General features: G+C 39.1%; 1 protein-coding gene across 1 annotated transcript in view; it reads right to left on the bottom strand.

The window, feature by feature from the left end:
• Positions 1–802: 802 nt before the first annotated feature.
• The window catches only part of LOC112310538 (eukaryotic peptide chain release factor subunit 1), a 53,688-nt gene continuing 36,117 nt past the window's right edge, over positions 803–18,373 (bottom strand). The window contains 11 exon segments of the mRNA XM_053916903.1: positions 803–911; positions 1,306–1,437; positions 1,439–1,502; positions 1,505–1,540; positions 1,543–1,723; positions 1,725–1,855; positions 1,858–1,919; positions 2,124–2,268; positions 2,271–2,309; positions 2,312–2,457; positions 2,459–2,646. Coding sequence (XP_053772878.1) covers positions 803–911; positions 1,306–1,437; positions 1,439–1,502; positions 1,505–1,540; positions 1,543–1,723; positions 1,725–1,855; positions 1,858–1,919; positions 2,124–2,268; positions 2,271–2,309; positions 2,312–2,457; positions 2,459–2,646 — 1,233 coding nt within the window.

The following is an 18,373-nucleotide window of genomic DNA, read 5'->3' as shown; positions in this document are numbered from 1 at the left end:
CTCCCAATCCCAGCAGTAGCACAGAAGCCCCATCATATCCATCCCAAACTAGTTTTTAGTAGGCTAGGATTATGGGCTTGTCAAAGCAACTGATGCTAAGAGCTCATAAATCCCAGCTCAAATATGCCTGCAAAACAGATGGAAGGAAACAATGCACTGACCCAAATGCTTCATGTGTCAGCTTGACTTGACAATGCAATTTGCATCCTTAAAACTGACAGGCTGGAGGGGGTAAGGGTAGTGTGAGGGAGTGAAATTGAAATTGTCTGTTATTAGCTTACCCTTTCAATATTAAACAAGAGACCAAGAGAGAAGTGTTTCCAACATTTCACCACATACATTTCTTCTTATGCAATCTAAGCTGAGAGTGCCATGTAAATGGGTCGCTGTGAAATGCAGCAATTTAATTTTTTACCAATCAAGAAACAGACCAGTATGATCTCATTTCTATTAACTTTTAAAGGCTTACAGTGGTTAAAGTATTTTTGCTTCTATGTATGAAGGTATAAAAATCAGTTATTTCATAAAATACAAGAGCAACCATTTTCACCATTGAGTAAAAGTAAAAACTGGGATTCTTGTTTAAATTAGTCCAAAGTGGCATTTAGGAACTCAGTTGTAGGCTGCTGTGCTTACACCGTGACAAACAAAAGTGTATGGCTGGGCCAGGTTTTGTTTTGGTTTTCTTTTCAGTATCCACTGCTTATGGATTAATTTCTGGAAATGTTCCAATTATAAGGCAGGGATCTGTTTGGGTGTACTCCTTGGGTTGGATGCTGGAGGATGAGGCACATTTTGCTAACTACCTAGTAGTCAAATTTGAGGTCAAAAATTCATCATCTACTCCTTGGTATTCCATTCCCTGGAAATCTACTTGGTACCACAAGATACCTGTAATGCCGCCAAATCCTCTTGTTACTGTAAAACAGTCCATCTGGAAGTCTCTGCCCATCTGCTAAGATGGAAGCAGGGGGAGGTTCTTACAACGAGCACACAGAAATCTAGAAATATGAATGGATAGGGCCTGAGCATGCATGGAAAGCTAAAAAGATAAATGGATAGGGCCCGGGTGCACCAAAAGCTAGAAAAATAATTGGATTTTAAAAAAGCCCTCCCCTTCCTAATCCTATAAGAACTGCAAGCTTGAGCAGGAGGATTGTGATGGTCCTTGACACAAGAGTCCTCCATTCTCCCAGGTTGTGCGGCACCTGAATAAATATCTTTCCTTTTGCACCAGCACCTGCCTCAGAAGTTTGGTTTCTTGTGGCAACAGGCAGCTGAGCCTTCATTTGTTTGCTTGGCAACAATTTCACAACTTGGGATCCTTGTGTCTTATCTGAAACAATTTCCACTGTAGCTCCAAATTTTTAATAGTTGTTAGCAAACTATTCCAGCAGTGGCATGCTCTTAATTAGTTTATGTTCTTGTCCTGCCTCCGTCTGTGAAATGAGATTTATCTTTCTCTTGTTCTGGAGTTAGAGAAATTTCTCTTCTGTGTGTTAGCAATGAAGAACATATCTCATATCTAGATTTTCATAAATATTAGAATTTCTACAGCTCACATTTCTAAAGCTGTTAGTGTATCTTCAACTCCAAAACAGTGCTTGCCAGTGTCCTGACTGATTTCATCAAAGTATCATCCTATTATTTTCTTCTCTTGAATGAATTTCACATTGAAGAGGACTCCAAGAGATAACTCAATAGCTTGGTTGAATACATTTTTTGCCACCATAGGATATATCAACTAATTTTAAAACTTTTGATTGCAATATCTGAGCAAACATATCAGATTGACTTAGTTCAGTTTTAAAATCAGCTGATCCAGCTAAAATGAGACCAGCCGCATTCCCTTTTACCCGGAAATAAACAGCTGCACAGCAGTGTCAAATGCCCTCTGAACATAGTTATATCACTTTTCCGTTTTGTAAAGATTTTATTTATTCATTTATTTTAGACAGAGGGAAGGGGAGGGAGAAAGAGACAGAGAGAAACATCAATGTGTGGTTGCCTCTCATGTGGCTCCCCCACTGGGGACCTGGCCTGCAACCCAGGCAGGTGCCCTGACTGGGAATTGAACCAGCAACCCTTTGGTTTGCAGCCTGCACTCACTTTTCCATTTGTCCATTTTTAACTGGTCAAAACACAAGGCTGTCTGACCTCCTTTACCATGTTTTTTTTTGAGATCCACAGTAGATTTGTGCAGGACTTCTCTTGTGTTTCCTGGATGTGTGCCAAAAAGTGCACCACTACTATCTATTACAGTGAAGTCAACTTGTTATCATCTGAAAGTAGTGCTGTAAGGGCCTCGTATGGAATTTGTGTTCACATAAATATAATGATGTATTAATTGGTTTGAAAGCTTCAGAGTTACTGTTGACTATCTTTTCATGTCCTTCTTCTGTTACAATTGTACCATGGTAAACCACACCACTTGGAGGTACTTTGTTATAAAGTTTGCCTTTCTTGTACAGATGTAATGACTCCCAGGACTGGAAGGTGGTTTATTTGTAACTTAATGTTAGATTCAGTCCTAAGTTCATCTGCCAACATTTTTGCCACTTGTGAAATCTGGTCTTTGGGAAAAATGATCAGTGATATCATCCTTGTGCCATTGCCATGGGCTGCCTCCAAGCTCTTAATCAGCTTCTTTTTTTAACTTTATTTTTATTGTTTACACTATTACAGATGTCCCCATTCCCCTCCCCATTTGCCCACTTCCCCTCTGGCCATCACCACAGTGTTGTCTGTGCTTGTGGGTTATTCATATATATTCTTTGGCTAATCCCTTCACCTTATTTCATCCAGCTCCCTCCTTCCCTTTGACAACTGTCAGTCTGTTCCATGTATCCATGCCTTTGTTTCAATTTTGTTCATCAGTTTATTTTGTTCATTATATTCCATACGTAAGTGAGATCATGTGGTATTTGTCTTTCACTGACTGACTTATTTCACTTAGCATAATAATCTCCAGGTCCATCTATACTGTCACAAAGGCAAGAGTTCCTTCTTTTTTATGGCCTACTGGTATTCCATTGTGTAAATGTACCACAGCATTTTTATCTACTCATCTACTGAGGGGTGCTTGGGCTGTTTCCAGATCTTAGGTATTGTATATAACGCTGCTATTGTAACAGGGAATAAAAACGTTTCCCTGGCTACTGTGGCTCAGTGGATTGAGCACCAGTGTGTGAACCAAAGGATCGCAGATTTGATTCCCAGTCAGGGCACATGCCTGGGTTGCAGGCCAGGTCTCCAGTAGTGGGTGCGTGAGAAGCAACCACACATTGATGTTTCTCTCCCTCTCTTTCTCCTTCCCTTCCCCTCTCTCTGAAAATAAAATAAATAAAGTAAAATAAACTTTATACTACTCTGAGTTACCATAAAATGTAATTAGAATAGAATGTACTGACAAACTGATAAAAAGAATTCACATACTGACAGTTGCCTTAATAAAAGTATTGCAGGCATCAGAAGTTCCTGTTTCTGCTTATAGAAGAAATGGCCTTGGCCATGACTTCAGATGATACAGATCGCCCAACTACAGGTATTTGGCTGGCACTGACCAGTTCCAGGATGCTGACATTAAACATCCATGTCAGGACCAGCAAGGATGCTGCCTGCACATCCACAGCTTCTCCCCCTGATCTTTTTGTCCTGCTTTTCCTCTCCCTCCCTATAAAAACCCCTTCCTGCGCTGAGATGTTAAGATGAGCTTTGAGATGAGAGTTCCACATCTCCCAGGTTGCTGCACCTGAATAAAGCCTCTTTCCTTTTTCATCAGCACCTGTCTCACAACTTTGGCTTTTGTTGCAGTGGGCAGTCAAACCTTGGTTTCAGTTACACTATGAACATAAGGGTGCATATATTCTTTCCAATTGATGTTTCGGGATTCTTAGGATATATTCCCAGAAGCAGGATCACTGGATCAAAAGGTAGTTCCATTTTTAATTTTTTGAGGAAACTCCATACTGCTTTCCACAGTGGCTGCACCAGTCTGCATTCCCACTAACAGTGGATGAGGGTTCCCTTTTCTTCACATCCTTGTCAGCACTTGTTTGTTGACTTGTTTATGATGGCCACCCTGACCGGTGTGAAGTGGTATCTCATTGTTGTTTCAATTTGCATCTCTCTAATGGCTATAGATGTTGAGCATCTTTTCATATGTCTATGGGCTGCTGTATGTTCTCTTTGGAGAAGTGTCTATTCAGATCTTTTGCCAATTTTTTAATTGGATTGTCTCCCTGGTGTTGAGTTATATAAGTTGTTTATATATTTTGAAAATAACCCGTTATCAGATTACCACTGGTAAATATCTTCTTGTTCCTGTTGACAGTACTGGGTCATCTGCTATCTTGCTGTCTCCTCCTCCCTAAGGGCCCAATCCTGGACAACAATGGCTGTTCCTCACCAGTGGTGACTCCTCAGTGCAGCTCTGATGTAGGACACTGGCTCCTTATCTCCTGGCAGCTGCATGTGTTGTAATGCACTCATATAGGGCCTGTGACATCACTCAATCCACATTTATAAAATAACAATCACTTTTATTTTTTCTTTTCTTATTGTACTGTATCTTGTAAGTTTTATGTTGCCTTAAATCCCAAGATGGATGATAAAAGGATGAATGAATAACAAAAAAGATAGTTTAAAGCAGAGAAAAGGGAATCCATTTAATTGGTACAGGTACAAGAATAAATGAAAAAGACTTGGTTTATATCCAATGGTTTAATATACTTAATTTTTATCCAGAAATATTGAATGGAGATGTGTTAAAATGAATCCTTAGTTCAATAAATGTCCAAGATATGGGGTTATTTTGGTTAATGGAATATTATGAACTGAGAATGAACATACAACCTATGTTTTTGTTTATTTCCACCTTTTCTATTGAAAAGAAATATAAAAACATGCACTAGTATATATTTTCTCTCAAATACAAATAATTTATTTAAGTGAATTGAATATTTGATTCAATGAATTTCATTATAGCCACCTGTCAGCTGTGTGTCTTGGGTATATTATTTAACCTCTGTCTGTTTGAGTTTTCTCATCTACAAAAAGAATAATGGTAATATATGCATATTGCCTAGCATAGTACTTGTTACACAGTAAGTCCTCAGAAAATTTTAGCTGTTGTTATTGTCATTGATCATTGTTGTTACAAATGTAGAAATCCCAGCAGGAAACTGCAGGTACTTACTGTGAAGTAAGGGACACAAGAATTACATCACAAAACAGCTACGTTTCATTGGAAGGCCATAGTTTATGACCTTTTGTGACAAATAAGTGATCCACACTTCAGGCATATAGAATTTCAGGGTGGAGGGAGACAACAACTGAGCAGACTAAGTTGAAAAAAGAAGGAGGAGTGAAAGGAGGAAAAGGCAAGAGAGAAAGAGACCAGACCTTAATAAATTGGCTAGATGAAAAAGGCGGAACAAAAACAGAACAAGGAAAGATGTAGGGTCAGAGGTGAAGATTGAGGTTTTGGGAGTTTGCTGTGAAGTTGTAGTGTCTCAGAGTTATCATTCTGGAAATCAAATTTTATTGTTGGAAGAGTCTACTTAGAAAAGACAGACAATTTGAATGTGTGCTGACCCCCGGGACTTTCTCTAAATGGTTACAATGGAAACGCTAGGAAAATTTTAAAAAAAGATAAAAAGTTAACAAAAGAAGAGCTCTTTCTTGGCAATTTGCCCTTTCTTAGAATAAATCTGCAATCCCATGAGCCAAAATTCCTATATAGTGTGATTATATTTAACTGAGATGTGATGTAGAATATTATAAGACTACCAGTGGTGAGGGAGAATAGGTCATGCTTGTGCAAAGGGCCCTGAAATGTCAAAGGAATATTAAGAGTTTTTCAGAAACCATTTGGCTACTGCCTGTGAATTAAGGTCTTCTCATGGTTCTCAGGGTAAAGAATGGTGAGAAGAAGCAAGGTGAGTCTAATGGACCTCAATTTCTGGCCTTGGATTTGGTTGCTACTCTTGGATAGACACCTAATGACTAGTGAAGCTCTCTTTCCTTACCTCTTCACACTCCCATCATGAGCAGGATGGTGGTCAGCCTTTTTGTTTCTTGTTTGGAATGAATGGACAGAACATTCTTTTAAGCTGAAGGTTAAGTGGAATTTTGAAACTATAGAATGTATTCACTTAATGGAGGAACAGGTTTGGCCACAGAGACCCCTGAAGTCTAAGTCTCTGTGTTAAATAAATGGCAGAAGAACCAATTTGACACCTTGCAGTATTTCTGTATGACTCCCTGTTGGAAATGAGGTTTTGCTGTGGTGGGCAGGTTCATAGAATTTATTGGATATTTTTGGAATTTTTTTGTGATTAAAATGAAAAAATGGAACTATCTGGATGTTTATTGGGTGTCTTGGAAATGGGGACCTAGGCCAGGGCCAAACACATTGTGAGACCCTCCTCCCTGTTTTGGCTTTCCCTCCTTCCTTAGGAATATTTCAATCCTGGTACAATACCTTAAGGTGACCAGTTGAGTTAATTGGAGGGTATGCCAGAGAGAAAAGAGAGCTGTGTTGCTTGACTTTGTGATGTGAGCTATGGAAGGAGCTGTAAGGAACTCATTTGCAAATGGACCTGAGTTCTGATTTTCCTTTCTCTTATAAAGCCCAGCTGGCTACCACCCAGAGGAAGTGCTGAGCAACCAGCCCCAGCCACCACCCAGCTCACTAAACTTGATCAACAGCTCCGGGGCAAGCTGTTGGATTTCTTTCTCCCCTAGGTCTCCACAGCCTCTTTTTCCAATTCCTATTTAAAAACATCCTTTGGTTCCTCATTTGTCTCCCTTGTTCAAGGGAAAAGTGTGTGGAGACTCTTCCTTGTTCCCTACCTTGCCTCCATTTCCCCCCAAACCATGATCCTTGGGCCTGGAATAGGGGAAAGTTGTACTTCAAATCTACATTTCTCATAGCAGCTCACATTTTGTCTGGGGAATGTGGTTTGGATGGGTCTAGGTATATCAATTATGTACCCAAGCCTGAATGCCACCACTTCAATCTTGTGTCCTCTGATATTGAAAGTAAAATCATGTGTAGGAAACATCTTTTGTAGTTCTAGAGTCTAGAATATTGGGAATTCAGGCAGTCACCTTAAGACCCACCCTTTGTATGGCAGGGGTGGGGAGGATACAGCTCATTGCAGGTGAAAATTATATTTATATCATTGTACTCAGGGTCCTTCTCCCATAGTTCCATGCTGATATCTGAGGAGTGAGTATGACATTGATTAAGGCAAACCATAAATTATCAATTTCAAAGTCAATATTTATTGCTGAACAGTTCCTAAACAAATAATCTGCTTTCCTAAAAAAGCCAGTTCAACATGATCAGAGCTGGTTTTTGCTCATGGATCATACCACTGGTTGGCAGACTTAGCTTTGCAAGGAGATTAGGAGAAATGGGGGATATGGTAGTTGAAGCACAATTGACCTTTTGTGAGGAGGGTACAAATTGCATCACTTTCTCAAGGCCTGAACTTGTGGACACTAGGAGACTAAATGCCTTCAGGGGAGGTGGATTAATTTTCCTAAAGGTAAAATGACTCAGAAATGAGGCTTTCGTGGGAGCTTTGAGTTTTTTTCAGCCCTTTGAAGGAAAAAGTTTTGGCAGGATGCAGGTATAACTACTGAGGAGCTGAACCTTGGCTGATGTGCGCTACCCATAGCTGGAAGAACCAGGGCTCAGGGGAGGGCATGGCTGTCAAGAGTCTCTCTTCTCTAGGATGAACTTTATGTGCTTTCTTGGGCTGGCCACTCTGTCCTTTAAGCCTACATGCCAAATCCCTAAATTGAAGGGAGTGGACTACATGACCTCAAAAGCACCTTGCAGTATGGAGAGACTACTGTGGTCTCTTCCTGTAAGCTGGGTACAGAAGAGGAAGGCACTTTGCTTAGAAGAGCCACATGGCAAAATGGGACTGGTTCTCTTTGGTTGCCAGACTTTTACTGCAGAGCCCATGAATATTTGTATTACTTGCCACATGTGGATATATTGTCTGAGGGTTCCACAAAGGAAAATGAGAATATGCCTGTTAAGAAAGATGATCTGCCTGAGGCAAGGATTCACTCCAAATAGAATACCCTACTACCTTGGTTTAATGGGAGGAGGGAGAGTTAGGCAAGTCTTAAATGAGAAATAAAAGTTATGGCATGCAGCATTCTTAGGTTGTAGGTTATGTTACCACAGTAACTGATTCCAGAGGTGTCCACTAAAATTTTTCAAAGCCCCAGTCCATGCCCTGGAATATGGGAAGTCAAATGAGACCAAAGGAACATATCAATCAGTAAGTCCAGTGATAGGCTCTATTTTTAAATTTTACTTATTATATTTTATTGATTATGCTATTACAGTTGTCACAATTTCCCCACCTTTGTCCCCTTCCACCCAACACCCTCACTCCCTCAGGCCATCCCTATTCCATTGCTCATGTCCATGGCTCATGCATATAAGTTCTTTGGCTACTCCATTTTCTACACTATATTTTACATCCCCATGGCTATTCTGTACCTACCTATTTGTACTTCTTGTTTTTAAAGATTTTTATTTATTTATTTATAGAGAGAGGGGGAAGGGAGGGAGAGAGAGGGAGAGAAACATCACTGCATGGTTGCCTCTTGCACGCCCCCTACTGGGGACCAGGCCTGCAACCCAGACATGTGCCCTGACCAGGAATCGAACTGGCGACTCTTTGGTTCTCAGGCTGGCACTCAATCCACTGAACCACACCAGCCAGGGCTTTTTAAAAACAATATTTTTATTTATTTATATTCAATTCTTTTTAAAAAGATTTTATTTATTTTTAGAGAGAGGAGAAAGGAGGGAGAAAGAGAAGGAGAGAAACATCAATGTGTGGTTGCCTCTCGTGTGCCCCCCATGGGGACCTGGCTCATGTATGAATAACCCATGGACGTGGACAACAGTGTGGAAATTGACTGTGGGAGTGGAGGGTGGGCTGGGTGGAAGAGGGCAAAGGGCGAAAAATTGGGACAACTGTAATAGAATAACAATTTAAAAAAGAAGTATCTGAAACCAAATTATCTAATGGCAATATTTATGTGATTCTTTTCCCTTTTAGTGTATAAATACTTGGAATACTACAAATGAAATAAAGAAAAAATAGTGTTTAACAAAAAAATATTACAACATTGCTTCCGGCCAAGATGGAGGCGTAGGTAGACACACTGTACCTCCTCCCACAACCAAAAGGACAACAATTTAAAAACAAAAACCAACCAGAACTGACATAAAATTGAACTGTATGGAAGTCCAACAACCAAGGAGATAAAGAAGAAACATTCATCCAGACCGGTAGGAGAGGTGGAGATGGACAGCCAGGGTGGAGAGGTCGCCCGGCAAGGCGGCAGCTGGCGTACCCAGTGAGGTGGTGGATTGTGGATTGGGGCAGGCCAGGCTGCAGCTAGCAGACCCCTCAAGGTGGCCCCACATTCGCACATAGATAAACTGGGAGGAACGGCGGGGGAGCAAAGCAGACCACACAACCCAGGGCTCCAGTGTGGGGAAATAAAGCCTCAAACCTCTGATTGAAAATACCTGTGGGGGTTGAGGAGGCAGCAGGAGAAACTCCCAGCCTCACAGGAGAGTTCATTGGAGAGACCCATAGGGGCCTAGAGAGTGCACGGGCCCACCCACTCCGGAGTCAGCACCAGGGGGGCCCAATTTGGTTGTGGGTGGCAGAGGAAGTGACTGAGGTCCAGCAGAAAATGGAGCAAGTGCCATTGCTCCCTCTCGGCCCCTCCGCCATGTACAGCATCACAGCACAGCAACCAGCATTACCCCGCCCTGGTGAACACCTAAGGCTCTACCCCTTTATGTAACAGGCACACCAAGACCAAAAAAAAAAAAAAAAAGGCCCAAATGAAAGAACAGATCAAAGCTCCAGAAAAATACAACTAACCAATGAAGAGAGAGCCAACCTGTCAGATGCACAGTTCAAAACACTGGTAATCAGGAAGCTCACAGAATTGGTTGAATTCGGTCGCAAATTAGATGAAAAAATGAAGGCTATGCTAAGAGAAACAAAGGAGAATGTACAGGGAACCAATAGTGATGGGAAGGAAACTGGGACTCAAATCAATGGTGTGGACCAGAAGGAAGAAAGAAACATCCAACCAGAAAAGAATGAAGAAACAAGAACTCAGAAAAATGAGGAGAGGCTTAGGAACCTCCAGGACATCTTGAAACATTCCAACATCCGAATTATAGGGGTGCCAGAAGGAGAAGAGGAAGAACAAAAAATTGAAAACTTATTTGAACAAATAATGAAGGAGAACTTCCCTCATCTGGCAAAGGAAATAGACTTCCAGGAAGTCCAGGAAGCTCAGAGAGTCCCAAAGAAGCTGGACCCAAGGAGGAACACGCCAAGGCACATCATAATTACATTACCCAAGATTACACAGAAGAAGAGAATCTTAGAAGCAGCAAGAGAAAAGGAGACAGTTACCTACAAAGGAGTTCCCATAAGACTGTCAGCTGATTTCTCAAAAGAGACGTTACAGGCAAGAAGGGGCTGGAAAGAAGTATTCCACGTCATGAAAGGCAAGGACATGAAAGGCAATCCCAGATTACTGTATCCAGCAAAGCTATCATTTAGAATGGAAGGGCAGATAAAGTGCTTCTGAAATAAGGTCAAGTTAAAGAAGTTCATCATCACCAAGCCCTTATTATAGGAAATGCTAAAGGGAGTTACCTAAGAAAAAGAAGATAAAAAATAGGAACAGTAAAAATGACAGCAAACTCACAGTTATTAACAACCACACCTAAAACAAAAACAAGAGCAAAGTAGGCGAACAACTAGAACAGGAACAGAACCATAGAGATAGAGATCACATGTAGGGTTGTCAATAGGGGAGTGGGAGGGGGAGAGGGGGGGAAAGGCACAGAGAATAAGTAGCATAGATGATAGGTGGAAAATAGACAGGGGGAGGGTAAGAATAGTGTAGGAAATGGAGAAGCCAAAGAACTTATAAGTATGACCCATGGACATGAACTATAGGGGGGGAATGTGGGAGGGAGGGTGTGGCCAGGATGGAGTGGAGTGAAGGGGGGGGAAATGGGACAACTGTAATAGCATAATCAATAAATATATTAAAAATATTACAACACTAATTCTTATCTCTTGTGTGAATAGAAATTTAGTACTATGGATAACTACTGGTAATCGGGTAACTAGCTAACTACAGACAACTGCAGATCAGTAGTTGTACCCAGAGTGTGGATACCCCAATCTTCTCAACCCCAAATTTGTATTTTTCATTGAAATGATGCATTAGTAGTATAGGTAACTAGTAGTAATCAGGTAACTAGTTTACCAAATATCTAGAGCAGTTTGAATCTAAGATGCTGGAAAACACACTCTTCACATTTTTGAATATTCAATTAATAATGTGGGTAATGACATAGGTAAGATAACCATATAAAAACAATAAACATTTGAAGCCAAAATGCTGAAAACATATTCCTCTTAAATGTCAGTCTTAATTGAAACCACAATGAGATACCACTTCACACCCAGTAGGATGGTTATTAATAACAGAACAGAAAGTAAGTGTTGGTGAGAATTTGGAAGTAGTTGGAACCCTGTGCATTACTGGTGGGAATGTAAGTTGTGAAGTCACTGTGCAAAACAGTATGATGGTTCCTCAGCAAAATTAAACATAGGATTATCATATGATGCTGCAATTGCACTTCTGGATATATACCCCAAACAACTGAGAGCAGGGACTTGGACAGATATTTGTATGCAGATGCTCATAGCAACATTATTCACAATAGTCAAAAGCTGGAAGCAACCCAAGTGTCCATTGATGGATGGCTGGATAAACAAAATGTGATATGTTTATAAGTGGAATATTATTCAGCTTCAAAAAGAATGGAATTACAACATGTGTTACAATATAGATTAAACTTGAAGACATTAAGCTAAGTGAAATAAGCCAGACAAAAGGATACAAAAGGACACAAAAGGACAAATATTGTATGATTCCACTTATATGAGATACCTATAATAGTCAAATTTATAAAGAGAAAGCAGAATGGTAGCTCCCAGGGGCTGGGAGAAGTGTTATTGGGAAGTTACTGTTCAATGGGCATGGAGTTTCAGTTTGGGAAGTTGAAAAAGTGCTGGAGGTAGATGGTGGTGATGATTGCACAAAAATGTGAATGTACTTAATGCCACTAAACCATATACTTAAAAATGGTTAAGATGGTAAATTTTATGTTATGTGTATTTTACCACAATAAAATGATATTAGTTTGAATTCTTGTTGGAATGATTTTGTACTACAGATATTAGTACTAGATGTCTAGTTACTTAGAGATAGGTAGAGATATCTAGAGTAAGAAGTTGAAGTTAGAAGCTTAAATGTAGGTTCTTCTGGATTCTAAACTCTTTTCTCTTGGTAGATTAATGAGTTAATAATATAGATGAATAAGGGTACTTAACTAAATAATTGCCTGAAGAATATTAGTATAAGGACTTGAAGCCTTGAATTGGAGAACATATCCTTTTTAATCTAACTTTATATTTCATGTTGAAAGAACTCATAAATCTGGATGAATAGTGGTAACTAGTTTATAGACAATATCTAAAGATAACTACTAATACTCATTGATGTCAGGAAGCTGAAAAAGACATTCTTCTCAAATATAAATTCAATTCTTGTTTTCTTTTTGGAATAATGAGTTAGTACCATAGATATGTGGTGGACCTAGATGATTAGTTAACTATAGATAACTAGTGATAACTAGAATAATCAATTCAAGCCAGGAAGGTGAAGACCACACTCATCTCATGTCTATATTCTTATTCCTTCTTCTAATAACAAGTTAATTGTACAGTTTTCTAGTGGGATCTAGTAATTTGTTAACTAGAACTACGTAGAGTAAACCAGAAAAATGAGGTGTAGATGTTCAAGGGATTTCTGGGCTGACCAGGGGAAAATATATGCCCACAAGGTGTCAGTAGGACACAGCTTTTTTCCGGGGAGGGTTTGACAGGTTTGAGGCTGGGGAAGTCCTTTACAGCATGAGATTGTCAAGAGACTAAGGCTCCTGGGTACCACCATTTGAAATGGGAGGGAGACAAGTCAAGTCCTTGGGGAGAAGGGAGTCAGCAAAGTGCGTAAGTGTCTGAGAAATGTCATTTAGCACCATGTTGGAGAGTCTCTGGGTCAGAGAGCACCAAAGGGCTGCAGTGTCTTGTGCTCTCTATAGCCCAGAGTTTATCTTATGGTTAGCAGACATATTGGGCATACTTTCATGGGGGGCTATATAAAGTAGCAGGGCTCTAAATGGCTAAAAATATGGTTATTTCAGATATGTGTAAAACAATTGGATATGTAAACATTTGAGTTTGGATCTAGCAAGCTTTTGAAGTAATAGGTTTCAGCCTGCAGGAAAGAAATAAACAACTTAGGAGCCAACAGACAGAGGCCATTTCTGGCTCACTTATATAAGCTGAAGTAACCAAGCTGAAAAACACCATGTTTTCAATACTAAATTCATATTTCCTGTTGGAATAAAATATTAGTACTAGAGATAACTAGTAATACCTAGGCAACTACTTTACCGGAGTTAACTAGAGGTGACTAAGAAAATTGATGAACCCAGAGAGTTGTAAAATCACTCTTCTAAACACTTGCTCCTTATCTCTTGTTTGAATAATGAGAATACTAATGGTACCTAGGTGACAAGTGGTGATATAAGGTGATCATTACATGAGACCAGGAAATAGAAAACAAGTTATTCTGACATATAAATTCTTCTATGTTATTGAAGAATTAGTGGGTCAGTTTATTAGTCATACTTAGGTAACTATTTTATAAGAAGTGTCTACATATAAGAAAATACACTGGTGTATCAACGAGAGAGAAAACATTCGTCCTTTTCACATCTAAATTTTCATGTCTTTTTAGAATGTGGACATAGTATTGTAAATAACTAGATTTACCATGTTTAGACATCTAGAGATAACTAGATATTATCTAAATAACTAGGTGAACTCAGGGGAGCTTAAAAACATATTTCTTAATTCATCTTTTATTATTGAAAGAATGTGTTGGTAGTATAGGTCATTAATTAGTGGTGATTGGATAACTCTTTATCTAGAGACAACTGGAGAAAAGTAGAAGAGTAATTGAAACCAGGATGTTAAAAAGCAGATTTTTCTGAAATGCAACTTTTTTCTTGAAAAAGGGTATTGGAAATGTAGATAATTAGTAAGTCATAGAATGGTAGAGAAATAGTGGTATCTATGTAAATATTTAACCGGAGATAACTAGATATAACTGGAAAATTACCTGAAGCTAAAACACTGAAAAACATATCTCATCTCCAAAATCTTTTTAAAAGTGAGAATGAATTAGTGCTATAAATAATTAGTGGCATACAGTCAACTATGGCTATCTAGAGATGAGAATAGCTAGTTCAATGAATGGATGTGAAAAACACAACTTTACCAACTATAAATTCTAATTTCTTGCTGGGAAAATTAGTTACTGGTACAAATTTTCATTGTACTTTTGCAAGTACTTCACCAGAGACAACCAGAGATGGTAAGAATAACTAGCTGAAAGCAGGAAGCTAAAAGCCAAGTTCTTTTTAACTCTAAATTTTCTTTACATGCTAGCTCCATATATATCTAATGATGATTATTCTTTTATCATCTTCGAATAAATGATGATATTCAGAATAATGAGTTGAAACCAGGATGCTGAAGAAAAGTGGTTGAACACAAAAATTTGTAGTAATTCTTCTCAACACTACATTCTTATCCACTGTGTGAAAAATGAGTTAGTCCTACAGATAATTACTTGTACCCAGGGGACTAGTTAATTGGAGATAACTAGAGAGATATGTAGATGAAGCCAGGGAAGGAAAACATATTTTTTATCACTAAGTTCTTATTTCTTGTTAGCATAATCAGTTAGTTCTATATAAGTAGTTGCACCTAGGTAACTACTGAACTGGGGACAACTGAAAATGAAAGATTGAGACAACACCAGAAGCTGGAAAACACATCATTTTCAATTCTAAATCCCTATTTAAAAAGTGAATTTGTACTATAGATGTCCAGTGATAACTAGCTGGGTGGTAAAGTAGAATTAATTAGAAATAACCGGAGGAAATATTTAAAATCACAATGTAAAAAATCATGACTTGCCACTCTGATTTCTTATTTCTTATTATAATAATTAATTAATACTATAGATAGTCAGTGTACCTCTTTCATCAGTTAACTAGATGTAATGATATAATTAGAACAAGTAGTACTGGAAACCTGGAAGTTGAAAAACACAGTCTTATAATACTATGTTCTAATTCCTTGCTGGAACAGTGCCTTAGAGCTATATTGCTTAGGACTGAGACTCTAGACTAGCACCTAAAAAACCCGAATATCTAGGGATAACTAGAGATAATTAGAATGACTAGAGTAAGCCAGGAAACTGAAGAACATTCTGAATTTTAATAAGTCACATTTCTTGTTGGCATAATGTATTACTACTAGAACAAGACAACATGTCTGTCATCCTAGAGGTGGCCAGTGTTTTTATACCTCAAATAGTGGAGAGAGAGATGTAAGCCCTGAAAGGATTTACATTAGCTATAGACAAAAGGGATGGGAGAAGCTGATGTGGGGCAGTTCTAGGATAGATGCAGAGTCCAAGGAAGAAGTGTTTACTCCCTTGGATAGGTTGTGGGCAAGTTTGTAAATTCATGTGTAAACGAGAATTGAAAGTTCCTGGGATGTGGGGGGCACCTGATTATATTCTCTCTTTGAATAATCGCTGGAAATAGACACCTGGAAGTTAATCCGAAATTCCAATAGATATACAAGAACCTGAGAAGGCTTTTGTCAGAGCTGGTCCACAAGCTAACTGTCTCTTTCTCTCACTCTCAGGAACTGCTGTAATTTAATTTAGAACATCTTGGAATTTTTTCTTGTCATAAATATAGGAGAGGAAACAACATCAACATTTATGAAGTACTCTTGTCAAACTGTTTAACCCGAATTGATTTTATATGTTTCTAGATCTGCCCTGCAGTTGATTGGGAATACAGGGGATACAGGAACAAATTAAAAGACACCATAATGAAACAAAGAATAATCCAGAAGTTGGGGCAATCCACAAGACAATGTTTCAAAAAGCCAATGTCATGGGGGGAGAAGGGTGGGGAATAGATGTGTTATGGATTAAAAGAATTTGAAAAGATATAATATCTAAATGAAGCACAAATGTAGTGCGTGAATGAGAGTCCTATTTTTAAAATAGCTGCAAGGCCTGCAAGGCTAAAGAAAATAGCACCAAATTACAAAGAGAACCAACAGTATGGGAAAACATATTTGCCAATGATACCTCAGACAAGGGCATGATCTCCAAAATATATAAAGAACTCACACAACTCCACTCCAGGAAGACAAACAACCCAATTAAAAAATGGGCAAAGGACTTGAACAGACACTTCTCCAAGGAAGACATACAGAGGGCCCAGAGACATATGAAAAGATGCTCAGCATCACTAGCCATCAGAGAGATGCAAATCAAAACCACAATGAGGTATCATCTCACACCAGTCAGAGTGGCCAACATAAACAAATCCACAAACAAATGTTGGAGAGGATGCGGAGAAAAGGGAACCCTAGTGCACTGTTGGTGGGAATGCAGACTGGTGAGGCCACTGTGGAAAACAGTATGGAATTTCCTCAGAAAACTAAAAATGGAACTGCCCTTTGACCCAGCAATTCCACTGCTGGGATTATACCCTAAGAACCCTGAAACACCAATCCAAAAGAGCCTGTGCACCCCAATGTTCATAGCAGCACAATTTACAATAGCCAAGTGCTGGAAGCAACCGAAGTGCCCATCAGCAAATGAGTGGATCCAAAAACTATGGTATATTTACACAATGGAATTCTACGCAGCAGAGAGAAAGAAGGAGCTTATACCCTTTGCAACAGCATGGATGAAACTGGAGAGCATTATGCTAAGTGAAATAAGCCAGGCGGTGAGGGACAAATACCATATGATCTCACCTTTAACTGGAACATAATCAACAAAAGAAAAAAGCAAACAAAATACCACCAGAGACATTGAGGGGGGGAACTGTCTAGCAGTGGCCAGGGGGGAGTGAGGTGGGGACAGTGGGAAGACGGGATTGCAGGAACTATTATAAAGGACACATGGACAAAATCGGGGGGGATGGTGGCGGTGGGGGAGGGAGGTGGGTTCAGCCGGGGTGGGGGGAGGGAAGGGGAGAAAAGGCATACAACTGTAATTGAATAACAATAAAAAATAAATTAAAAAAAAATAGCTGCAAGGCGTTTGGGGCAATTGAAAAAAATTGAATACGAACTAGATATATGATGACATTGTTATATTACTGCTAATTTTTTAATAATTGTTAATAATATCATGGTTATGTAGGAACATTTCCTTTTTTAAGGAGATGGGTAATGAAAGTATTTAGAGATATAAGTGCCATGACAACTGTAACTTATTTTCATAAGGTTCAGGAGACAGAAACAGTAAATATGTCATTTTAACATGTTTGAAATACAGGTGAAGGTGTGCTAGGGGCATTATTTGTAGTATTCCTTCAACTTTCCCATGTGTTTGAATGATTTGACAAAAAAAATCAATTGGAGAAGAGAGGATATAATAAGTATTTCCAGACAGGGTATATGCTCCCATCATAAAATCTGTTTTCAAGAAAAGTATATAAACTGTCACTTGTAATACATTTAAGATGATTTTCTACATAAGTCTGAGTCGTTAGTGAAGCACTAGATTTGTGTTCTGTAAATTATGCATCAACAAAAGTTAGTGTTGTGCCTAGGGAAGTCTGTATATATACGGGTTAAAACAGGTAAAGGTAGGATCACTAAAATGCCTATTAAGGGTCTTGTCATGACAGTGAACCCCAGCAAATCCAGCAGAAACATTGCATACAGCTAGCACATGACCCTGAGCAGAGGACCCAGTTAAGCCACACCTAGACTCCTACATAGGGAAACTTTGATAAAATAAACTTGTGTTAGTTTCAGCAGTGAAGTTTGTGATGATTTGCTACACAGCTACAGAAAACTAACCCAGACTTTGCAATAGGTAGAGCAACATCCAGATATATGGATGTGAAAGGTATAAATTTCTCTATTGTTATCTAGATCAGGGATGGCAAACGAGTTTCTTCTCCTCTTCCTGTGTCAAGTGATAACCTTCTGGATTGTCATGTGGTAGATGAACACCAGAGATGTCCACACCCTAATCCCGGTGTCCTGGGAATATGTTACATTATGTGCCAAATGGGACTTTACAGGTATAATTAAGATCA

This window comes from Desmodus rotundus, chromosome X (genome assembly GCF_022682495.2).
Source record: "Desmodus rotundus isolate HL8 chromosome X, HLdesRot8A.1, whole genome shotgun sequence".
Classification (NCBI taxonomy): domain Eukaryota; kingdom Metazoa; phylum Chordata; class Mammalia; order Chiroptera; family Phyllostomidae; genus Desmodus; species Desmodus rotundus.
Note: the sequence above shows the minus strand (reverse complement) of the source record. Positions and strands in the feature narration are given on the sequence as shown.